At 38.4% G+C, this 26,593-nt stretch overlaps 1 protein-coding gene across 1 annotated transcript in view; it reads right to left on the minus strand.

Annotated features, from left to right (window-relative positions):
- SIRT1 (sirtuin 1) overlaps positions 1–26,286 on the minus strand; it is a 1,558,788-nt gene extending 1,532,502 nt beyond the window's left edge. Inside the window, exon 1 of the mRNA XM_044056380.1 lies at positions 25,871–26,286. Coding sequence (XP_043912315.1) covers positions 25,871–26,228 — 358 coding nt within the window. The 5' untranslated portion in view covers positions 26,229–26,286. The remainder of the gene's footprint in view (positions 1–25,870) is intronic.
- Between the last annotated feature and the right edge of the window lie 307 nt (positions 26,287–26,593).

The following is a 26,593-nucleotide window of genomic DNA, read 5'->3' on the forward strand; positions in this document are numbered from 1 at the left end:
TTAACCATATTTGATTCAAGAGTATTCAGTCTTGCTACTCCAAGGAATTGGTTCTTAGTCACATTCTTAACGGTGTGGCCTGGGTGCATGCTGTTTCTATGTAACAGGCGATTCCTTTTTATAGGTTTCATATACAGAAAGTCCCTTCTTCATTTTTCATTATTGTTATATCAAGAAAGTCTATTTTATCAAATATAGCAATTCTGAATTTCACAAATGGTAGGTATTCGAAATATATTCATAAAACTTCTCAAACATTAAATTGGTCTCCTTTCCATATGAAAACAGGTTGTCCACAAAACGACAGTAAAATAAGAGACTGTTTAAAAGGGTTACTATCTGCCTGAATAAACGGACTCCCATATATACATCACAATGTTGGCAACCGTATTTGCCATTGGTGTACCCATTGCCACCCCATGTATTTGTTTATATAACTGTTGCTGAAATAAGAAAATAGTTATTTACTACAACCCTTAGCAAATCAAAGTGTTCCTATGTACCTTTGTTCATATTCAAAATATTCTAGTAAAAATTGCTTCACTAACTGTATGCCAAAGTCTATAGGAATCACAGTAAACAAGGAGTCTACATCAGTTTTATTTTTGGACCATTCATATAAAACTACATAAACTGTCAGTTATAATGGTTTGTGTGTACTCAAAATTCACTTGTGTTTCAAGGAATTTCGACAGTGGCTCAGTTATCCACCCCCTGCCTGAGACTATAGGTCTCAGTGGTGGAGTTAATGACTTATGCAGTTTATGGACCCCATATATTATTGGAATTTTCGCATCAACACAGAAATAATCATACAATTCCTTAGAAATCTTACTGCTATTATACAGAATTTGGAGATGACAAGTAACATCCTTAATCTCATTTTTCTCATTTAAATGAAATAATTTGATAGTCTGCAGATACCAGCATCCGGTACATTTGTTCTGTATAATACTCTGTGTCCATTACTACAACTCCACCTCCCTTGTCTGCTGATTTTATTACAATATTTTGATCGTCCAATTTTCTACATGCAGACCACTCCTCAGGTGTCAAATTATGAAATTTATTAAAGCCCCCCCCCCCCCCATTTGCAAAGAATCTCTCTCTCTACTATCCAAACACTTTTGTAATGTCATTGCCCTTCGGTAAATAAGTACTCAGGTGTTTGAACTGTGCAAAGTTTGAATTACTGCATCCAAAAAATTCAATTTTTAAATTTAAGTTCCTTATAAAGTACTTAAGTTCACTAATGGTCACTGCCATATCAGAATATCATGCTGGAATAAAAGTTAGCCCTTTCTTCAATAATGACTTCACTAGGGCTCAATTTATATTTGGATAGGTTATAAACATTTTTTTTCAAACCTTCGTCTGGCTCCTTATAACAGGACCGTTCAGATTTCTTCCTTCTCTTACTACATTTATGCTTTGCACTCCTCTTGCTGGTAGACGTAAAGGTTCCTTCAAGAAAAAAGATGGAGGAAAAGATATCAATATGATAACGTTCGGATCCACCACAGCTACTTTTTCACTAGCTAGTGTTTCTGTTGATTGGGGAGCAGTACGAGGGGTTTTGTTTCCATTTATATTTAATATATTCCTTCTCTGTGTATAAGTTTGTTTTTTCTTACCGTGCAGGGGGAAATCCAGAAGCGAGGTTGGGCTTCAAGCACAGGATTGGTGGCTCTGACCGGCATAGCATTCCTTTCATTGGTTTTCGGCATAGAGGGCATTCCATTTGTATCTGCTGCAAGCTTTCCTATGTCTCTTGCATTATTAGCCAATATTTGAATGTCTCGAGCCGCTGTAACTAGTTTTTCTTTTGTATGTGGTAGACGACGAGCAGAATTAACCACAGATTTTATATTTACTGTGACATTTGTTGCTGCTACCACTATTGTCTGTTCCGAGTTTTACTTCTCATCACAGAGTCACTCTCAGTAAAATACAATACATGCCCTTTTTTAAAGTCGTGGAGGTCTCCAATTAAATTTTCTTTGTTTCAATTAAATCGAGCTTCATATTGATTTATGTGCTGTAAAGTGTCATAAAAAAGATTCGATTGCTCATTTTGTTCTATGTTATTAATCTGTTCAATATACAAGTTCTCAATTTCTGTGCACATTTCTGTTTCAATTGGTTCAAAGAAACCATTCATCAATTCCATATATTTAAATGAGCAACTTAGATTTATCAGCTGCCATCTTCTTAATAGGTCTGGATACTTGTCTCTGAACATCTTAATAGGTCTGGATACTTGTCTCTGAACATTGGCATTTTAAGTATCCAAGACCTCTTGGGATGGCTTTATGTTGCAGGTACGCATTAAAACTGAGACATTGCCATTGAAGTCTTTTAAATTGATAAACAAGGTTTTCAAAAATGTTTCATATTAGAAGCAAATTCATGTACTGTGTCAAAGGGTAAGTGTCTCTAAAGAAATCTCAGCATTAACTTGTAAATTTAAAAAGGGGTTATGAAATACTTCTATGAGAGCATTCAAATCCATTGCAAGTGTATCAGGCTGATTACTGGTAGATGGCATAGCTATTCATGTCCTGGGCCATGCACAAAAAAGCAAAATCCACACAAAACAAGCGAATAAACCACCAGAAGATCCAGTCGATTCCGGTGACTTTTTTTTTTTGTTTTATTTCATTACTGTGAAGTCAACTGGATTTGCTGGTGGTTTATTCGCTTGTTGTGTGTGCCTTTTGAAGAGTGTCACAGAGGTGCTCTGTTTTACACGAACAGGTAGCCTATTCCAAAATATGTCAGTCGCTGAGAGATAATCTGTCCCCCCAGTATGTCCTATTTAAGTCGCAGGCCTTATTGAGGTCCTGGGAATGGGTGGCCCTAGTCCCGTTTGATTTACAGATATGCATCAAGTACATCAGGTTTGGATACTTGCCGAATGGGGCATTATACTCAATTAAGGGCCAGATCAGTGCAGAGTATAGACGTATTATAAACCTCTTTTGCTCTCAAGGCGATGCCTTTACTAATAAAGTGTGCTATATAGAAAGCCTTCCTTACTACAGTAGACACATGGTGTTCAAAGTCCATTTGTGAACCAAAGTACCTTGCCACTTCTTGGGTAGAGTACTGCTGATCTGATAGTGTGAAGGGATAGTGTCCGTGCGGAAGGGAATAATGCATTTCTTTGCATTCATTCTGAGACTGACTAAAACACCAGTCATTGGTCTGCTCAAGGCCCTCCTGGAGTATACGGACATTTGGGGAGTCAATAATTGCACAGTTTGCAGGCACCTGCAAACTTGCTCAGCCACAACCCCTTAGTATTGACTAGAGCTTCTGAATTATATACCAAACAGTAGGGGGCTCAACACTGACCCCTGTTGCATCCCACTGGTAACAGAGCTACTGGTTGATCTGGAGTTGCCCAGTTTGATAGTGTGTCCAGTTTGTGAGCCAGTTAGCAACCCATCTTACAACGAAGGAGTTTACATTCCGTTTGCCAAGTGTTAAATCTGTAATACCAGAGTGTGGGATTGTGTCAAAAGCCTTTGCCAAGTCAAGGTATGCTGTAGGCACAGATCTGCCCTCATTAACTGCACTGGTTATATTTTAGAATGCCATCTTGTCCCACAGAGAGGCTGTGTTTTTTTGTCTTGGACTAGGCTTTGATGACCTGTTATTCATGTGTGTGTGTGTGTGTGTGTGTGTGTGTGTGTGTGTGTGTGTGTGCACACGCGCTGGGGGGTGGTTGGGACGAGGTTTGTGATATGTGGAGGGGATGACATTTTCACCACACCTATTCGCTAGGAGGTTTGCCATCTCTACAGGGGCAGTGTGTGTGATACCATTGGCCACTAGTTCTGCACATGCTTGGGTCCTACCATTTAGGCTACATACCTAGCTGTAAAATACTTTATGGTTATCTTTGGGTGTGCTAACTAAGTTTTTTTCAGAGACCCTAAAAGGATTTGACAAGTTGTCTTATTTAGCGATTGAGGCTGAGGGAGGGTGCTTTTCCACTGTTGGGGTCTCGCCTTTGTTTTCACAGACAGCAACTTTTTGCTTTTATTGTAAAGTCTGTTGATGATGGATGTCCACCATGGTGCTGGTTTTTACTTGGGCTCTGACTTTGATTCTTTCAGGTACAGCAGAGTCTGTACACTTATGCAAGTGATTATAGAGGGCTTTAGTGTAAGATTCGGTGTAGTTACCACTTCCAGCTGGAGGTGGGGCTCGGAATGCCTTTATACCTTCACCTAGGAGGGTATAGTTTTGCCACGAAGTTTAGTCCAATTTCGCCCTTTGTGAGCTCTGGTGTTAGTATCAGCATGAAGGGGACCAATTTGTGGTCAGATTTAACTAACAAGGGTCCGATAGTTGCAGCAGTGCATCCATTTGACATGTTAGTGAGGACCAGATCTAATATGTTTGTTCCTCTTGTCAGGGAATGAACTATTTGTTCCAGGGCATTTGAGTTAAAAGTCAAGGAACTTTTCTGCTAGCATGTTCGGGCTACAGTAGGTTTCCCAGTTGATTGTGGGATAACTGAAATCCCCCATAACCAGAGTGTTCGGCAATATATGGTTTGTTTCCAGTTTGGTCAACTAGTCTTTGTGCGAGTCATGACCTATGGAGAAGGATCTACAACTGGCTACGACTTGAATGGAGGTCTTACCCACAGTAACCTGAACTTAGACTGGACAACTCCATGGAGTTTCTCCAACTAGATGGGAGGTGAATTTCTCTCCAATACAGATAGAAACACCACCTCTTTGGCTCTCACACATTCATATTGCAGTATGAAGTTGTGAAAGGAATTGTAGCCTTGCAAGGTTGGGGTACTCTGTCAGGCCTTGAACTAGGTTTGTATGACTGCACAGACATCTACATCTTCCAATGCTCCTAGGGTGTGTAGTTTTTGGTTTAAGCTCCTAGCATTTAGCAGCATGACCTTTATTTTGATACGCTTTAAACAACATAAATTTGCCAGTCTGAGACTTTGCCTACAAAAGGGACCGAGGTAGGCAAGAGCCTTTGCCAGCAGCCAAAAGCATAGATGTGCCAGGTGCAAACTGTCTCTGGCAAAGCAGTGAGGTTTGTTGACCATGGCTTCCCAGGCTGACAGAACTTGATCCCCTTTGAATGACACCAAAAATTTAGCCAATTATTGAAATCAATCATTTTTGTTTATACTGCGGCATCATTCTAGGTGAGGGTAGTATGCTGCTCGAAATGAGGGACATACCTGCTTCGGACACACATGATTGAGCTCACTCATGTCTCTCTTCATATAGTCTAGTGAGGTAAATCTCAAGTCATTCAATCCAACATTAACTATGACAGAGCCATAATAGTACTTGTTGCTGAGAGAATTACGAATCTTGGTACTGGACAGACAGCTGACTGGCTTTCTCCTTGTCCAACCTGGTGACTGGGACATCCATGTATCTCATTATTTAGCCTTCAATGACTAGAAAATCTGTTTGAGAGTGTTATGCCTTTCAGGCTTGGTAGTGAGACACTGGTGTTGCTGTGTGTTATGGGTGCTGTGGGAACGGTGGTAGTTGTAGTCTTGTGTTTTTGAGGTCTCTGGGAGTTTTTTTTTTTTTTTTTTTTGAGAGAACCTCCACGTACATTGATTTTCTGTTGGATGTGTACTGTGTACGAGTAGTGGTACTATGTGCAATGGTGGGTGGGTTGACAATCTTTCGCATTACTGTTTTGACTGACAGAGCATGGATTCAAGATTATTGGTGTAGATGCATCTCTCATACTCTGTACTATATTGAGTTATTAGTAAAAGGTTGTATGTGTACATGAGGCAATTGCTACACTGCCTCAAGAGACTCAACTCAACAAGGTTGGGAGGAGAAACAAGGGTGGCCCAACTGTCTATAATGCTAGGTTGAAGACTGTAATCACTAGGGGGCTTTTCGGGATTGATCAAGGGGGAGCTCAGTGGATGGATACTTCTGCCCTTTTTTTTTTGCTGGCATTTTAATACGTTTCATCTCACTAGCAGTACTTCTTTGACTGGGAAAGTACCAAGGATGAGGGCTACACTAATGTGCTACAGCTGTAAATAAGGCAGGGGGGAACTGTTGAAGTAAATCTGTCCAGTTATGGCGCACAATTGCAGGGTGCTGCATGACTCGCAAACAAGCAGAACGTCATTGGACAGCATGTCATGTGTTTCATAACAGGTGCAAAAAAAGGTAACACGATACGCTGCAACTGAAAAACGAACAACCAACAAATCAAACCAAATAACAGAATCCTGCTGGTGAGAGAAAGAAAATGGACAAACACAATCTTATTTTAACATTTTCGTTCGATTTAATACCACTGAACTTCATCAGAAACACACCCAAAGAATTCAACAAAGTTTAAATACCTTTCAAACAAATCACATACAATTGTCAACCAATAATACTGGAAAGTAGAATTAGGCAATTCTGAATTGGCAAAAATTTTAGGTGATCGCCCAGTTTTCAGTTACAAAAAGGTTTGTAACATTAAGACGATTTTAGAGAGGGGACAGAGATTTAAGGTCCACTTGTGACTTAGTTTTAGTGACTTAGTTTTAGGCACTTTCCCTTGTTCATCGTGCAAACAAAATGTAGATTAGTGGAACATCTACCATTACTTTAAAGCACAATAATAGGATTACAGCGAAGGGACATTACACTTGTAAAACTACTAACATAGTTTATTTAGCCCAGTGTGGTTCATGTGAGCATTTTTACATCGGTAAAACTATACGTGCATTGAACAAAAGAATTTATGAACACAATTTGGCTATAAAGAAAAAAGACATGTCGAACACATTAGCCAAGCACTCTTTAAATTGCCCTTTATTCAAAAAATTTTCATTCTCAGTATTGGAGAGGATAAATAATACTTTGTTTAGTGGTGATTTTAAAACATTTTTAGAGTGCCGAGAAGCAAATTTGGCAGATCATGTTAAGGGCTGACCAGCTTCCGGGTCTTAATGACATGACCAATATCAAATGCTTCTTACAGGCACAAAATTAAAAAAAAAAAAAAAAAAAGTTTTACACTTAATTTTTCAGCTTTTATTACATTGAAATGTATGCATATACACAGTTTTAATTATTACATTAATAATGCTATTACTTATTAACATTATTCAATAGATGAAATTGGACAATTTTATTGGTTGACAATTACATGCGATTTGTTTGAAAGGTATTTAAACTTTGTTGAATTCTTTGTGTGTGTTTCTGATGAAGTTCAGTGGTATTAAAATCAAACTAAAACATTAAAATAAGATTGGTTTGTCCGTTTTCTCTCACCAGCAGGATTTTGTTATTTGGTTTGATTTGCTGGTTGTTAGTTTTTCAGTTGCAGCTTATCGTGTTACTGTTTGGTGATGTCGGGAGAAGATACACAGGACATGCTGCTCAATCTTAGCACCCATTCGATTCCCGAATTGGGTATTAATTTCAATGAACAGTTGTCTGGAGTTATTGTTGGAGCTATTCGTGAAGCTTTCGCTAGTCAATTTGGGAACAAGAACACTGGGAGTGCTCAAACAGGAAGCGTACGTGAAAACGTCCCATTAAAGAGCAACAATATTGCAAGTCAGAACGCCGGTTGGCAGGGAGTAATGGAGTCTCGTGGTAATTTGGTCAGCAGGCAGGGCAATTCTAAAGATGACAACCCTGGGATTTGTACTCATGATATTTTAAATTTTGTCCAACGACAACAGCAATCCTTTTTTTTATTGGCGACAACCAAACTCAGCTTGGACAAGTGAGTAATTTTGTTGATTCTCCCAGCACTGACATTCACGACAAATGTAAAGATGACATCTTCAAATTAGAAAATCTGAGTGTAAAGTTGGTGTCGCTACAATTGGAAGTTTTTTACTTACAAGAATATATCAGGCTGAAATGTGTTCCCTTTGGGTTAAGACTTTTTTCCAATTGCGTTAGACAAGGTGATGACCTATACATCAAATTAGTCGATTTATTCAACAACACGGGTCTACGCTTTATGCAGATGTTGGTGGATCATTATTCAGATGAAATAGTTCACCTTAGAGAACAACTGGAAATTTTGGATAACAATATTAGGCCTTCTGATGCTTTCAATGCATTTAATTCATTATATTTGGGCATTGAAGCCAAAATCAACCGACAGAGCCTCTGTATTAACTACAAAGCAGGGGAAACTCAGAGGGGACATTGCAGTTTATGCCGCAAACAAGGCTTATTTGATAAAAAATGTTCACAAGGATTCGCGACAGGATACAAACATTCCTGATCACTTTCAACAGATCAACAGGGCCAACAATACTGGTGGGGATAGTACTTTGAAAAACAACAGTATTGGCCAGGGACATATCGGGGAAAAATGCTAACAGTAGTAATACAGTTGCTTCTAACACAACTTTCCCAGTTTTGGCAACTGTTGACTAACACAACAGGTCCTTTTTGATGGACAGTTCTGGGAACAAAAAAACTCCCAAATGGTCCAACAAAGTACAAACAAGGAACAAGGGCAATAACAAAGGAAGAAAGAAATATTAGAATTTTCTATTAATGTCATGAATTTAACGAATATTTCTTTATCTCAGGACATGGTTTCTGTTCTCAAGAAAGGGTTTTCTTTTATTCCGTCTAATACAGTACATCTTCCAAAATTAATAGTAGATTTTAAGTTATACTGTAGGAAGTTAAACTTAAAATACATTTCTGATGGTGTAAAAATTTCTGATACACATCAACACACCACCAGGAACAAAAATACATATAACCCTTTATTGAACTCTACTTTATCAGCGTTTAGCAAATTGTGTGAACAAGATTTTAGAAAACTAGACATTAGACGGAATCAGGGGTCCAACCTTTCTGGGGGAGAGGTCATTGCTCTTCAGACTATGGCCAACAATAAAGATTGGCTTATTATGAAGGCTGACAAAGGAGGAACCATTGTGGTCATGAACTCGACTATATTTCAGCTATTCAGACATTATTAGCTGATGAACATTGTTATAGAAAAGTCAACATAGATTTTGTTATTAAGAGTTTTTCCAAACTAGATGCCCGTCTATTTGATTTATTCAGTGAAGGTTGTTTTGACTTTTCAGTTTACACTTTTTTGCTTACTGAGTACCCCAAAATTGCTACTTTGTTTGGAATACCCAAGGTGCATAAACTGGGTGAACACCTTCCCTTTAGACCTATTGTGTCAGCTGTTTTTTCTAAAACAGAAACCATTTCAGTTTGGTTAGATGATCTGTTGAATCCAGTTGTACAAAGGTCTAGATTTTTTTCTTCGCGACTCTTGGCACCTTTGAGAACCATTAAAAGACATCCAAGTGATGGATAACAACATTCATTTTGCTTCCTTGGATGTAGTCTCTCTATACACTAGTATAGATCAGAAATTGGGTATTAATTACATGAGAGACTACCTTAGACTAACAGTACTTCAGTTTACACCTGTTGTAGTTTAATGGAGTTGGTGTTAGACAACAACTTTTTTAAGTTTGAAGGTGAACTACTTCAAATATCAGGAGTTGCTATGGGTGCACGTGCAGTGCCCAGTTTTGCTAATTTGGTAATTACCACATGGGAGACCAAATTTTTGGTTACACATCCAATGGCTCGCATTATTTTTTTATAGACGGTACATTGATGATTTGATTTTTGTGGAAAGGCGATATTTGTACTTTTTCTACTTTTCTTCAAGATTTGAATTGTACTACCAATTTTCTAAGATTCACCTTAGGCGGTTTTGGCAGTAGTATAGATTTTCTGGACTTCCATTTGACCATCAACTATGATAATTGTAATTTTCAAAGCAACATTTACAGAAAACTTACCTTTGTCAACCAGTACTTACACCACGACAGTTTACATCCTTTACATATGAAACGTGGTGTAGTAAAAGGACAATTCATACGGCTAAGCCGGTTAACCAGTAGAGACAATATTTTCCTTGAGGAGAGTATTAAAACGTTTTTTCATTGACAGGGGTTATGGAATGTGCTGGCTTAATAAGATAATTAAAGTTTCTAAGTTGAGGTGCACTACAGCTAGGCCTATTTTGACATTTTCTAACGAAACCGATTCCAATTCTGTAGAATCAGTTCACATTAGTTCGGACAAATACAATGTGTCCTTTTCGTTACCCATCACTAATGAGATGACCATTATTAAAGACATTATTTTCAACAACTGGAAAGTAGTATTAGGCAATTCCGTATTGGCAAAAATTTTAGGTGATCGCCCAATTTTCAGTTACAAAAAGGTTTGTAACATTAAGATGATTTTAGAGAGGGGACAGAGAGATTTAAGGTCCACTTGTGACTTAGTTTTAGGCACTTTCCCTTGTTCATCGTGCAAACAATGTAGATTATCGTGCACTTCCCTTGTTCATCGTGCAAACAATGTAGATTATCGTGCAAACAATGTAGATTTATTAGTGTAACGTCTACCATTACTTTAAAGCACAATAACAGGATAATAACAGCGAAGGGACATTACACTTGTAAAACTACTAACATAGTTTATTTAGCCCAGTGTGGTTCATGTGAGCATTTTTACATCGGTAAAACTATACGTGCATTGAACAAAAGAATTTATGAACACAATTTGGCTATAAAGAAAAAAGACATGTCGAACGCATTAGCCAAGCGCTCTTTAAATTGCCCTTTATTCAAAAAGTTTTCATTCTCAGTATTGGAGAGGGTAAATAATGCTTTGTTTAGTGATTTTAAAACTTTTTAGGAGTGCCGAGAAGCAATTTGGCAGATCATGTTAAGAGCTGACCAGTTTCTGGGTCTTAATGACATGATCAATATCAAATGCTTACTTACAGGCACAAAAATAAAAAAAAAAAAAAAAAAAAAAGTTTTACACTTAATTTTTCAGCTTTTATTGCATTGAAATTTAAGCATATACACAGTTTTAATTATATTAATAATGCTATTTACTCATTAACATTATTCAATAGATGAAACTGGACAAATTTTTTTATTGGTTGACAATTACATGTGATTTGTTTGAAAGGTATTTAAACTTTGATGAAGTTCAGTGGTATTAAATCTAACGAAAACGTTAAAATAAGATTGTGTTTGTCCGTTTTCTCTCACCAGCAGGATTGTGTTATTTGGTTTGATTTGTTGGTTGTTCGTTTTTCAGGTGCAAAAAAAAAAAGTGATCTAGACTATGAGGAATGCCGCCCCCCCCCCAGAAAGAAGGGATTTCTGTCACTGCCATCTGTAACCTTTATGAATGTATGAATGACTTCCACAACCCATTTATCTAAAACAACCTATCGCCATAAAGAAAAATGGAGATTCAGATTTTCTGGAAGATAAAGGGGCCAAGGTAAGTGTGGGTTCACAAGGTTTCTTGAACAATCACACAAACTGTTCTTCATTTTGGGAAGTTTGAGACTACTTTTTGGAACTCCCTTGCCATTTCTTAAATGTCTGTTTACCAGAAATCTGTCAAGACCGTAATCTGCTTTTTGTCAAGACTGGATGAGGAAAAACTCCTTGGACAATTTGTAAAAGGATGGCTGAAAACTCAAGATACCCTGGATCAGCCTGCCCCTTTCGTCACACTTTTTGATCATCTCTGCAGCAAAAGGTGCCAAACACAATCTCTACTCAAGCGAGAATTTTAAATCTCTTTATCTGGAAGGTTCTGAGAATGCAACCATGCAAACCTCCTTATAAACAGCATCAGTGGCCATAGCTCTGAAAGAATTTAAGTCATAGCCTGCAAACAATAAGTAGTGACTTATGCGACAAGACACCAAGTTAGTGGATTTTTCCCTCAAACTGCAGATGAAACGGTCCTCATACTTTCACAATTTGTCAGAATAATTCAAATTTCTGAAAAATCTAAATTGCAAAAGTATACCCCCCCCCCATCCATAGCAGAAAAGTAGGATCGGAATTAACAAATTGCTTAGCAACCGTGGGATCAACTAAGGCTACAGCTGCTGGGTCAGGTTTGGGAATAGTGTATAAAAAATTAAAAGAATGAGGAACTTTAAACAATCTGCCTTTTTAGGGGTAGCTGGCCTACTGTCAGAAACACTGCAGGCAGATGCATACATCCTCTAAAGCAGACAGAAGAGGAATGGGTATAGTATTTTCTAAGGGAATGAGATACCTCAGTGTTCACCCACTGAACAAATGGCACATTCTAGCAACAGTCTCAGAGAAAGAAACATCCACAGGGAGGATCAGAAAATGAGCTTGCCTTGGGAGTCTGCACTAGAAATCAAAGGGGAAAAAAAGAATCTTTCCCTGTGTCTTCCCTGTTCAGATAGAGAATCTTGAATCTCTTCAGGAAAAGAGGAATCCCTCTTTAACCAGAAACTACTTGACAAAGGATCAACACCCTGGATTAAACCCCGAGCTAGACCCAGTAAACTACTCATAGTCAAAGAAATTTCAGGAGTAGATACATGCTTTGTTTTCAGTTTTTTTTTTTTTACCAGAAAATTGGGGCCTACTGCGTTACTAATAGCAGCAGCTTCTTCCCTAAAGATGGGCACAGCATTCTAACACAAGAGGGAGACCTTCCCGGTTCTCTATCACAGACCGAAGAGAGTATCTTGCTCTTACCCACTAAGGGGTCTCTAACAGCTACAGAGGACATGGCTAACACCTGGTCCACAGTGGCTATAGTTGCTACATCAGTGGGATCTGGGGTAAAATAGATGAGCAGTCTGAGGAACAACAGATAGCCAGAGCAGAGTCCTCAACTTGCGGTTGAGGCAAACTACTAGCCTGCTGTGGTGGCAAAGGCTACCTGCTTAACTTTTTCTTTGTATCTGGAAAAGTGCAGACAGTGGGACCAGTAGTCTGTTTCACGGCCAAGTTGAAAGTATTCCCTCCTCCCCAGGTAAGACAAGCAAACATCAGTAAAACTACCAGTTCACAATTTTTTTTTTCCTGTCAGAAAAAGTAACAGTAAAAAGCACTTCAAAGGTAAGGCAAGCCCATTAAGTGTGTGTGTGTGTGTGTGTGTGTGTGTGTGTGTGTGTGTGTGTGTGTGTGTGTGTGTGTGTGTGTGTGTGTGTGTGTGTGTGTGTCTGTAGGAGAGGGACCACAATTCTTCTACAAACAATGCTAAAAAAATATAATCGAAAGGTGTGCTCCTTTCTAAAGTATGTTACAGTCTCAACAGAGTCCACTAAAACAGACAACTATTTGTGTCTTTCGGCTTTTCCCGGTTAGGGGTCGCCACAGCGGAACTCCGGTCCGCTAATGATTGGCAGCAGAGTTTTACGTGCTGGCTTGCTGGGCCCAACGCACAACCTTCAACGAAGGAACGCCTGTTCACACGTCGCCACACAGAAGACGCTCTGAGAATCGAACGGGCAACGTCTGTGAGGCGACAACGCTACCGCAGCACCACCACACACAACTACTAGATTTAAAAAGAACTTTCTCAAAGAGAAAAATAATCAGACATCAATAAAATTTAAAAAAACTGGAAGACTTCTCCAAAGGGAACTTATCTGCCCAGCAAAGAAAGGCATAAGCCAAGAGTCAATCCTAAAAAGCCTCGGATGAGCATACTCTTCAGTAGCAGTAAAGCTCTGAATGGCTTCCCGCCCAAACTTGACTTTTAGTCAGCTCAGCTTGATCTGCTTGACAGTATAGGCATGTGGTAAGTGCCCTGAAGTTTTGGAAGCCAGCTGCCTGTTGTATCTTTGGCAGGATATAACCTACGGCTACTACAACACAGATCAGTAATGAACATCTCCCTGGATGCTTTATCAAATTTTTGTACGGGTAAGTACCCAGAAAGTTGAAAAAGTACATCAAATCTCCTCCAGAGGACAGAGATGTCCGAGTACTGACATCTTGCATCTTTGATCACCAGAAAAGAATCTGGAATAAAATCTTTGTCAGTACTCATCTGCTGGTAACTTCGATGGATTTTATAGGAAAATATTTAACCCACTTCTTCACGTGTATTTTTTTCAAATAACTGATGCCAAAATCATGAAGTGAAAATATGCCAAAAATGCATTATTGTATCCTTTGGAAAAGATTTTACCACAGGGAACAACCACATTGACATAAGCCCCTAAGAGTTGACCCATCTGTTTGAGATTTGGGACAGTGACCTAACATCTGACCAACATGTGCCTACTGTTGCAATAAAGTCCTTCTGCATTGCATAACATATAAACAATTAGATTCTGTCTAGCTCTATGGATGTCATGGTCCCCCTTTACTCGGCCCTCATTAGGCCAGTCATTGACCATAATGCCCCCTTTGACATGTACCTGTCCAGGCACGTGAAACTGGAAAAGCCCACAGAAATACCTTACTAAAAGGATACAAGGGCTAAACAAGATGTCCAATATGGAGAGACTCAAAGCCCTGTCATTATACTTTGCACCCTATAGACTGCTAACAGGTGACCTGTATCTGGCATACAGAATCTTCCGACCTATTACTGATGGAGTTACTGCCCATCAGAAAGTCAAATGGCATAAAAAATACTCTTATCTAGGTATTTAAGCCTCTTCTGCAATAACATAATAGTTTAGAGGGACATGTACATCTCGCAGAGGATACTGCTGCTGTGGAACAAACTCCTAATCCACATGAAATAAAGTTTATCCCCGTCTATTTTCAACTGCAACTTAGATCTATGGATAGAAAACAAAATTTACCCCAGGACTGCCATTTATACTAAGGGACAAAGGCAGCTCCTAAATGCTTTATCCCATAAATGGGTCCCCCTCAAGTAATCTATAGTATGATCCCATTTATTTTCAGTGATAATAATCATAGAACACTGTATGGGCAAGACCAATCTATAACCAAATGTAATAGGTAATGTTAAGCACAATAAGGGCAATTAGCTAGATTTAAAATGGCCTGCAAGGGCATCTAGCTTAGGACTTGCATATAAACATGTACTCTGAACAAGTTGGCTTATTTGGCAAGTGTTGAGGCAATCATTTCAGTCTGGACATTAATGGGATGAAGTATTTTTTGATGAACTTTTATACTTCTCTTGCTGGGCATCTAGCAAAACTGAAACATGTACAGAGACAACCTCACGCACTGTCTCCAAGGCAATATGGCAAGACCTTCCCATAGCTCAGACCAGTCATGTTGCTGGAATCTGGAGGGCAATTGATCGGACAGAGCTTCCTGTTCCTGCAGAGTCCATAAGCTACACTAATTAAAGTCTCTCTCTGGATTCATCAAGTTCTGAAAAAAACAGAACACAGATCAAAGGTGAGCTTGGTGGTTACTCCTGTTGGAAATGGTGGTCAATTTCTGAACAGCAGCAATAGTCCCTTACAGAAAAAAGTCTGTCCATAAACCATCATTTTAGTGTCCTCAACAAGGGCAAGAAAGATTAACTAGCAGTGCCAATGCACAGTTATGCCAGCTGCCACTGCGCTTGTCTCCCAGGCATTAAACTTATTCTAACAATGAAGCTGACGGTCATGAAGTTACAGAAGCTCGACTGTTAAGCTTCTCTAACAGATCAGGCAGGCCATCAGCTGTATCCATGAAATCCTTCTGAAATAAAGTTTTGGGCAGTTTTTTTTTTTTTTTTTGAGAAAAGTCTGCATAGGGCCACATAGTACCAGGGTATCCCATATCAGAAGAGCCAGCACATATCTTCAAAGTCAAATGCATCAGTTTATCCAGAGATAGCTCTGCCACTGCTGATCTAATGATGGGCCAACAATGCCAGACACGATGCCTGATAAATGGAAGGCTGTCAGAGAAATCAATTTAGGACTGAAGAAGTAAAACACTGAAGTTCATGACGGAACCGATGTAGGTGCAGAGAGACAGGACTGCATGCAGGCAGTGCAGCACAAAGCCAGTATGATCCATCACATGAATAAAGCACCATGCCAGGGATGAAAATGTTGGCCCAGCTAACGTTTGGGGGGGGGGTCAACACTGAAAGATGTGAGCTTGCATGATGGCATTCTAGCACATGAAGTGCCCAGCCCATGGAATCACTACAACTAGAGAGAAATGAGCACTCACATCTGAGCCACCTTTATGCCTTTAAATGGCTGAACACAGAGAACGGATACAAACACTCTGCCCGAGATCTACAATGGCCTCGGTAAGCATGGCATAATCAATGTCAGAATACTAGGACAGCACAAGACCCTTGCACCAGGGCAGGCACAGAGCATGCAGTAAAAGCAGGTCTAGAAAAGAACTCTTAATACTTCCACAAAATGAAAAATAGCAGAAGGGAGACTCCTACAGTGGCCTGAAAAATGGCATGGGAAAAAAGTGACAAGAACTAATTTAACACATTTAGCCTTGACATCCAACAGTTTAACAGACTTGGACAGTATGATAAAGAAGGACTTCTTAGTAAACCAAGAGACCCATATGAGCAAAGCTTCAATGAAGAGATCAAAGAGTATGAAGACTCCTTTCACCTGTTTAAAAGGAGTCCCAAATCCAGCAAGGAGATGATGAACCTTTCCGTATCTTGACTTTCTAGCAAAGGAAGATGACCTGTCTCCTTATAAACTTCGCAAAAATATTGTGGGACTCTGACAAGTGGCTTAAGCAATCCACACGTTTCGATTCACAACGTAACTACTCCGTTTGCTAGCATAGCACTTTGAGAAATAAGACAAAGCAAAGAAGAAACACATCGGCACAGCTGTAAAGCAAACAGCATCTTAACACAAGATGTTAACAAAAATGAAGCAAAAATTCTGGGGGGGGGGGGGGGGGGTGACAGAATGAAGAATAAAAAAGTGGCTGATCTATACTCATGAAACCAGAGAGAAAAAACACTGCACCTCACAGATTTTCCCAAACAATAGGATGTAGTCATAAGGAAAACAACCAAATGCATACAGCAGCTGGGGAAAAAGAATGGGTATCAAAAATACAAAAGCAGTCAGGCAAAGTTTTATCTGTGCACAGCTACCCACATATAACCCCAGAGTCCTCAATGTTAAAGACCACCAACTCTCAATGGCTGACCCTCACTTCTGCTGCCAGGGATCACAGTAGTCATCCTTCATGTTACTGAAGTTCATGACCACAGGCAAGGATGAGAACAAAAACAGGTCAATGAAGTGCAAGCTGTAATCCAGTTCTTCCTTTACTAGCACTGTCCTATACAATGCCTGCAGTATTGCTGCCTTGAAAATTAACTGTTCTCCAGTCTCACAGTCCCACCCATCTTCACTTCTGAAAAAAAAACAAAAAACAAGATATTTAAATTCCTGCGAATGAAATACCAGTTCCCTTTCACTTACATGGGACAACCATAAGTTTTCTTGGAGATTCGTTCTATCTTACCTCAAAGTGCTGATCTTCACCCCAATCACTTCATTATTCAGTGAACTGTTCCAGTATCCACTGGACAAATTCACTCAAAATTATCATCCTTCACCAATGATAAAATCATCACATTTCTAAACAGGATGCTCTCTAGACCAATAAATAAATAATCACATACCAGATGAGAAACTCAGTCCTACGTCCACCGTCAATGCTGACTTAATGACAACAGAGTAACTAAACAGCATGCAGCAGAGACCCAGGGATTCAAACGTTTGTAACAATTTTCACAAAACATTAAGGGATACATTAAGGGATACAAGGTCATGCACTTTCTATACATCTTCACCTTTTTCAACAATTATTATGCAAGCACTGAACTCATTAGTAGAATAGAATTGCTCTCTCTTTTTTTTTTTTTTAAAGGTTGAATACTTTTGTCTACTGGAAATAAGCAGGCCATTTTCCTTTCTAAAAGTTGCAAAAGCATTGAAGTGAACCTCTCATTTAAGATACAGCAATTAAATGCTTAAGTCCTGGGGTTTCTGAGCATCATAGCACGTGATAGAGAATAATTAAAAAAATAAAGGATAAGCTATAAGCACATTACTGTACAATGTGTTACTACCTGGATGGTTAAATCATCTTTTGCAAGTTTCCATAGCTGTGTGTTTGTTCTAAATTAATAGGGGATGGGTGTTCTGAAAATGTACTTTTTTTAATGACAACAAAATCTTGAAAAATGTGGCAAGACATTCAACTTGAAATAAAAAACACACCCATTCACCAGTTTAAAAGAAATAAAAATCAGCCTGCCAAACGTGTGCATGTAAATCAAAGGTTGCAAATATAAATCCAAAAAAGCAGTATATAGAATATGTGGGAACAATACCTTTTAATCACAATGGCTTCTCTGTTCATAGTATCTTCCAACACAAATGTCCTTAGATACAGACAAAAAGAAAGATATTGAATTATACTGCGGTAGCGTTGTCGCCTCACAGTAAGACGTTGTCCTGTTCGATTCTCAGCTAGAGCGTCGTCTGTGTGGAGACATGCGTGAATGGGCATACCTTCGTTGAAGGTTGTGCTTCAGGGCTGGCAACTCGGCACGTAAAAATCCACTGCCAATCATTAGCGGACAGGAGTTCCGCTGTGGCGACCCATAACCAGGAAAAGCCGAAAGGCACAACACAACATTAAAGAAATGCAGAGTGCAACCAATAATGCTGCAGGAGACATATGACAAAGAAAGGATTCAAGATAAATATTCAATGAAATCTCAGAGAAAGAACTCTCAGTTAACCAGCACCCATGGAGATTGGTAGATGCCGGATAACTGCAGTTTCTGGTTGCTTGAGAGTTACTATTAAAAATAGGCCTGACTAATACTGTACCCTATACTATTTGTTTGGGGGGGGGGGCAGAAAGTGCAACACATGAAATTTGTACTGCATTTCTTTGATTTTTTTTTTCTGGTTGTTTTGACAGTTCTGGTTGCTTGAGTTTCGCTTAACTAAGAGTTTACTATAATACTGACTGCTAGAGTGGCCCCAATAGTGACAGAGAAGGAGAGAAAAGCAAAGACAATAATGGTGGATTTGTAGTAGTAACAGGTTACTGGCAAGGAAGGAGGACTACAGTGCCATGTATTTATATTCTACAAAAAAAAAACTGCTATGGAGCTTGACAAAATTTTGACAAGCTTTCAGCAGGGCATTTTACTTAAAGATGTGGACTGGAACTTGACTGGCAATAGTGAGGATTTACTGGGGGGGGGGGGGGCACCTAAAAGGGAAAGTATAACAAAAAAGGGTAGACTTCTGCAGAAATTTAGAAAACATTTGGAATGGAAGATGTCAGCAGTAGGAACCGAGAGAATTTACATATTCCTCAAGTTACAATAAACAGGCCCGGAATGTATATTAATCATGTTTCACAGGAATATCTACTTTAATTGAAAGCTTTTTCACACATCCAGTAACTATTTCAGACAATGTACTGATAAAATCCAAGACAAAACCACACAGGGTGATGAAGTGAACATGAGATACTAACATTTTCCCAATTACCTGTTAAAAAGGGAAGAATTTAAGGAATGAGCAGTGGAAATCAATCAAGAGTTACTAGGGAAATCAGAAATTTCTTCAGAAGGAACAGCTAATGAAGGATAAAATGAAAGTGGAGTTTAAAAATAGGGAAGACAAAAATAGAGGGGTATGGTTAAAGAAGTACTATGAATAATTTAGAGGGGCTGGCATAAGTTTAAGTATTGCAGAATAAGGGGAATCTCACAGACAAACAGATGCCCTACGCAGACAGTCTCAAAAAAACTACAGCTTTACTCCATCGCATATCGCCTACTCAGGGGCGATCTCTGCCTAACATACAAAGCTACGTCAAACCCAGAGCTGTTGGACATGCTCCACAAAGAAATACCAATCCCTCCAAGCTACACGGTCTAGGGACCTAAACCTTGTCACCACAATAAACAGAACATGCTGGAGGGATAGATTCCTGTCCCAGAGACTTCCCATACTACTGCCTATGTCAAACAGAGCTCCTCATTAGCACTCAAGAAAAATCTTGATGATTGGATGGGAAATGGGAAATTCACCCCAGGGATCACTTCTGTGGCTCTGCTCAACAAGGGCACAGGAAAATAATTTTCTTGGGTGGCGAAAGCCAGGGTACATTTTTTGGCTAGGCTTATATAGGCCCTAGGGCCAATAGCCTAGTACCTACCTATGAACAAGGTGGGCAACTGCATGGTGCTAAAGAGAAAATAAGGGAATATTTGGATTATATATACGTATTTAGAAAGATTGCTGTTACTCACTACTTTTTTGACAACTCCAGAGTACAACTTTCTACAGAAAGTAGAAAGACCCCCCAAGCTTGGTGGCAACCCTAGGACAAGAAAAATAAACAAGAGATCCTGTAAAAGGTATTGGACATATTTTGGAAAATTTGTATAAAGTAAGGGAATGTGGAAACAAAAAAAAAGCATAAACGGAAATATGTATGAAAACTTAATTATGCCAATATTAGATGAAGCTCAATAACTAATAGTTAAGACAGAGATGAAAGTGATGCTGTACAGTCAATCTACAGAGACTGACACTATTCCTGTGGAACCCTGGGAGCCAGGAGAGAGGAAAGTGACAAAGATCTGGAAGACTGTTTAATAGTATTTTAAAAGGATGGGAAGCGCCTGCATCTTGGAAGAATGCTGAGGTGGCTGTATTACCCAAAGAGGGTGAAGACCTATCAAACCCGGCCCCATACAAGACAATTTTAAATCATGATTATAAAAAAGTGTTTTTCCCTACACTAGCTAACAGAATGGCAAATGTGTTGCCAAAACTGATGGATATTGATCAGCATGGTTTTGGAGAGTGAAGGTAAACATTTGACAAACAGAACTACAATTAACCAGATGGAAGCAGAATAAGAAAATACTGCTGCTGTTGGTGAACCCTGATGTAGAAGCATTTCTCAGAGTATGTTGGGATGAGTAGTGCAATGGAAGCATCTGCCTTCCCTGATACAATAACAAGGGTGATTAGAAGGATATATGAAGGATTGCAAGCAAGAATTAAAGTGGGAAAGGATCCTCTTCAATAAAATGGACAGAGGAAACAAGAAGGGTTTTGTTTTACATTAAAAAGCCACTGACAAAAAAAGTAAGGGATTAAAAATTCAATATAATAGGTACAGTAATCAGAACAAGATGGCATTGACATTATTTTGTACTCGATAAATATCCAAAAAAAGGACAGCTCAGTGTTGTAAAACATTTTGAAACAGCTTCAAAATTTCTTGGGAAATAAAATTCATTCACAACACAAGCAGAAAGATACAATTTAAAATGGAAAGGGATGATGACAATGAATCATGGGGTAAAGTTGAAGAAATAGAGTGAGACTTTGGATGCAGATCCTTAGAATAAAAACCATACACAATATTATATGCATAAAATAGCAAAAGAAAGCACATCCAATAAGAGAATGGAGAAAGGATATTTTGCCAATAGGGATGACTGCAAGGTAAGGTTGCAGAACATAGGCAAGAGAGGTCTGACATTTACTGGAGAACACTGAGCAACCTAGGAATTAGGAGAAAGTAAACAGTGAGGGAAAACCTAAATGAGAGAGATGAAGCCAATATTATGTTTGGACTGCAAGCTACAGTCTGGTATCAATCCCTGGCAGGAAAGGCAGAGTATACACAAAGAAAAAGGGATAGAAGGATCTTAAATGAAAGAGCAGCTCTGGCGGGGTTTTTAGTTGCATCTAGAACAGAGGCTGCTGTAAAAAAAAAAAAAAAAAAGGTAATTAAGACATTAAAAATATTGCATGTTAAGTACAAGAAGCAACCTCAGGAGGCTAGAAAAGACTGACAACAAAAACTGGAAAGGCAATTTACTAGAGAAGGACGGGATTCATCCATTTGTCATCCTAAGTATGACAAGTCCAGGAAGTTTAGAATCTTTGCTTGGAAACTGTTTTCCTCAGTTAGACAGCAAATGTTGGAGATGTGTTAGTGGAGAAAGAAGTGGAACATATCTTTTGGGAGTGTGAAGAGTTAACTGATTTTAAAAAGTCCTTGCAAAAGTACCCTGTCAGAAATACTGGGCGAGTAAATGACTGTAACCAAGGATAACACTTCTTTTAAGCTGGGGCACAGGATTGAATTGCCTAGACATAGTAATGCCTTAAGTTTAACTCTGCTGGCCACCAAAAAAAAAGCCATTAGTAGAAAATTGAAATCAAAAATTTTAAAACCAACTGTATTTGAAGTACTGATCAAGATAAACGAACAGGGATCTATAGAAAAAGGAAGGAGCAAATTACATAAAAATAAAACGGAAACTGTGTAAACAATACTTGAAGAATAATGTATAGGAGGAGAAGAGGAGGGGTCAAGGGAGTGTAGAAACTGAGCAATGCAATTCTGGAGCGAAAGAGTTATAAAGAAAGAAAATATGTAAAGTATAATTGCGTAAATGGAAAAAAATTACTACGTTGTTTTTCTTGGCTATTAACACATTTGTGCAACAGTCAAATGAAAATGTAATAAAGATGTTTAAAACTGTACAGTGACCGAGACTGCTGAATGCTTAACTTACGAGGTCATGATGGGTAGAGAACACTGAACTATAATTAGTTCAAAACTTGTTTCATGGTGTAAAATGATGTATTTTGTAAAATATTTTGAAACATACAGAACTGTGCCAGCACACAGCCCAGATATTGTCTTCTACAAATTCAATGAAGCCCGATTCTGCAGAACTGCCATCTGTACATATACCCCGAAGAAAGAGTTCAGAAGATGACACACTAATAGCCCTTAAAAATAAAAGCATGTGTACATATATACGTGTGTGTGTGTATATGTAGCCCTTAAAAATAAAAGCATGTGTACATATATACGTGTGTGTGTGTGTGTGTGTGTGTGTATATATATGTAGCCCTTAAAAATAGAAGCATGTGTACATATATACATGTGTGTGTATATATATATTATACACACATATATATATATATATATATATATATATATATATATACATACATATATATATATATATATATATATATATATATATATATATATATATATATACACACATACATATACACACACACACACACACACTCACTGTTACTATTGAAAAAAAAAAAATAAAATAAATAAATAAGCTACGTAAAGCATAAACTAAATCAACAGCATCATCTACCTGAAGGCTGGGGACAATCTACAACTGGACACAACAATGCAAATCAGAGGGAAATTCCACAGCTCTAACACTAGAACAACAGGTGAAACAACTAAACTTCAATACTTACAATCTCTGAAAAAATCTTGGGCGAATGCATTAAATGGAAATTATTACAGCACAAGTAAACAGATATTTCAACCCTAGTACCTTTATGCTGGTCATAATGTAGTGTAGTCTTAGCAACCCATGTGCAAAGCTAACAGTAGTACTATGAACTAATCTGCTTTCAAATCCCTATTTGAAGTAAGGCTTTTGGTTGACTGCAGACAAGTCACTGCACAGCACCAACTAGCCAGCAAGTCACTGTACAGCACTAGCTAGTCACTACTATGCTGAATTTTCATGGTTTAAAGAATACTACACAAATAACCCACTATGTTTACTTGCTTGACGTCATCTACACAGCTGCTCCATTACTTGCTTTCTTCTTTCAAATCTGGCAAGACCACATAGCTGTAGTACACTAAAGTCCCCTAAAACTCACCATTACCAAAGTATTTTTTAAAATGTATCCAAGTATACCACTCCCTCCTCAGATAAAAAAATAAATAAAATAAAAAAATATCAAGGTTATTCAATACTGACCTGTAAGTTGCATCATGCTCTAAACATATAAAAAGCCAGTCATGATGAAAGTCACTGGGACTTTCACACACATACAAGGCAATAATTACAAGGCCATTCTGGACATTTTAAACGGATAAAACTGTGAAAATAAATGTGCAACACTTTTGGCAGCCCCACCCCCAGTCACATTACTGAATTTGTAAAACATCCCTCAATATATATATATATTATATATATATATATATATATATATATATATATATAAAATATGTCTGTGCGGTATACAGACATACTTTGCCTATAAGCTAATGACAGTAATTCTCTTTGCTCATTTTTTTTCAAAAGTACATTGCGTCATCCGGATTCTAACCAAATGAAACATTCTCTCAACTAACAATCTACTATATCCCATTAAAATAAAAAGGGGAAGCAGAAAAAATTTGCTGGACTACAAATGTTTGTCCCAATTAATTGATTTTCCCATTATGACACTATAACACAACCATATCCAAACTTTAAACATGTCATAAGCACTGGGAATGCTTGATAAAAACCGAAAGTACCACGTCACATGTGGGCTGACTCAGAGCAACAGCACATTTGCAAGCCACAGGTCCCCCTTTACAAACCATAACATACAAAAAGCCGCAAGTATAAAAGCAACCTAAACAGGAAAAAAAAAAAAAAACCTTGTCAAAATGAGTCTTATCCTCTTTGAACTCCCCTCTCTATAAAAGCATCACTAGCTAATTATATTTCCCACACATTAACTACAACTGTAGGTAAAAGCAGGTTGCAGTCACTGTGTGAAATACTATACTGCATCTTCTCTATGGAGAGAGAGTTCTCACCTAATCACCGCCCTTAATTATAATTGGACAAAAACATTTCATAGCTATTACTGTAAAAAAAAAAACACGATGGACTCCCTATCTTCCCAAAATTGATCGATCTCCCAATTTTAAAATTTATAACCACAGTAACACTGTAATCCTAGACAGACATGTAGGTAAACAGCAAGTACAAAGATGTAGCAGTTAAAATTTTCAGGTTACATCGCAGCATCTCCAAACTCCCTTGAAAGATAAAATAAAATCACAGAAAGAGAACAAAAATGTATTTTTACAACCCTGTATGAAAGATACTTTTGCAACATCAAGGGGTAGTCTAACACTTCGACTAATCAATCCGTTATCAAAAAAACTCCTCACCATTCCAAATTACATCTTCCAAAATTTGCTTGCAACCCACTTCCCAGCCCATGAAGCAAACATGACTCCATACAAGACAAGAGTACTTTTATATAGGGAGAACCACTGCAACTCTATGCACATATTGTAATGATCGATTACAAAACCTACTCCCACAAAGGGTGACTTTTAGGTTAGCTAATGCTGTGCAGTACATCTCCAATATCGGACAGCACAAAAGACAGATGTCCAACCTGATGCCTCAACTCCCACCATGAACACACAAATATGTAGCCTCAGTTACTTACTGCAACCAAAAAGTCCATACAAACCAAGGACTACTGAAACTTAACTACAGACAAAGAAGTTGAAATTGCACTCATTTTCAGATATCAAATTTTCTCAGACTTGACAGAATGTTCAACTTCAATAAGGTAGCTACTGTACAAGCTTCCCAACCCACACTGTAAATGCATTTACAGTCGCCCTGTAATATCACACTTACGACAAGTGCAAATATTACACTTGCAATTCGTAACATTCAACAAAACATGCATATTTAAATAAGAAAATATAACAACCAATATTGGGTATGCATATTCAAACTTAAAAATAATTTAACTCATTACAGATTCCAAGCATTTTACTAATACATACTTTGGCACATGATTTGTGAATACTATTAATTACTAAAGAACGGGCACCGAACTTCTGAAATAAAAACTGCTCTTCTTAGTAAAAAAAAAATTAGTAACAGCAAAATGCATTTAAATAGCAATGCTTGCACATTAACTTCACACACATTTATTTTAAAGCAACATCTTCCAGAACGGGCAGCAATCGCGGATAATGCACCTTCCATAGGATCACACTGCCCTGGCAATCAGATATTCGCCCAGTACTGACCACCAGTGAAGTACTACCTACATAACAGAACTTCATAAACTGCAGAAGGGCATTGCTTGGTCCATTTAAGAAAAATGTCATTTTTCTAGAATCCAACCAATACCAGACTCAGAAACAAATTAATAGAATAAGTACCCTGTGCAGCTGCATCTCCAACCATGACATTGTGTTCCGTATGCAACTGCGGTTGCGAGTCAACTACCACTTCTGGAATAAGGCCGGAATTCCCAGCCCCATTGTCTGCTTCTGCTGCTGCTGCCGCCGACAACACTACCGTAGCTTGGGCCTGACCCTTCTGCTCCTCCCCTTGATGCCCTGTATTAGTAGAAAGACCATTCTCATCAATCTCACGTTTCTCTGCAGTTGTTAGTTCAGAATCGGGACAATTTTCTGAACCTTTTCTCCTCGGCTTCTTTGTAACAGGTTCTCCAACTCCGTTACCTAACGATACCGCACAAACACTGCCCAAAACGACATTTTTTTGATCCGCCATCTTAACGCGTTACACAATCCTCCAGCTGATAGAGATTTAAATGTATCACGTGATAGACATCTTGCCACTAACACAGCACGCGACGAGATTGAAACTTGACGTCAACAACAACAAAAATCGTCACGTCGTGCATATTTGTGCAGAAGTAGTAACAGTATGAGAATTACGGGAAAAGTTTTATAAATAGTGACGAACCTTGCCAATGCTTTATATAATTGTACCTCTGGAGTGTTATTCTCTTGTTCATTATTAAGTGTAATAACTTGTCCTGCTTTGTACCTTGTGTGTTCAAACTTCAAGTCACGATTCTTTCATTTTTCACTAATTCCGTACATACTTCACAATTGCACAGATTTTCATAGAAT

The sequence above is a fragment of the Protopterus annectens genome, chromosome 14.part0 (assembly GCF_019279795.1).
Source record: "Protopterus annectens isolate FY-2018-M chromosome 14.part0, PAN1.0, whole genome shotgun sequence".
Lineage (NCBI taxonomy): Eukaryota > Metazoa > Chordata > Ceratodontiformes > Protopteridae > Protopterus > Protopterus annectens.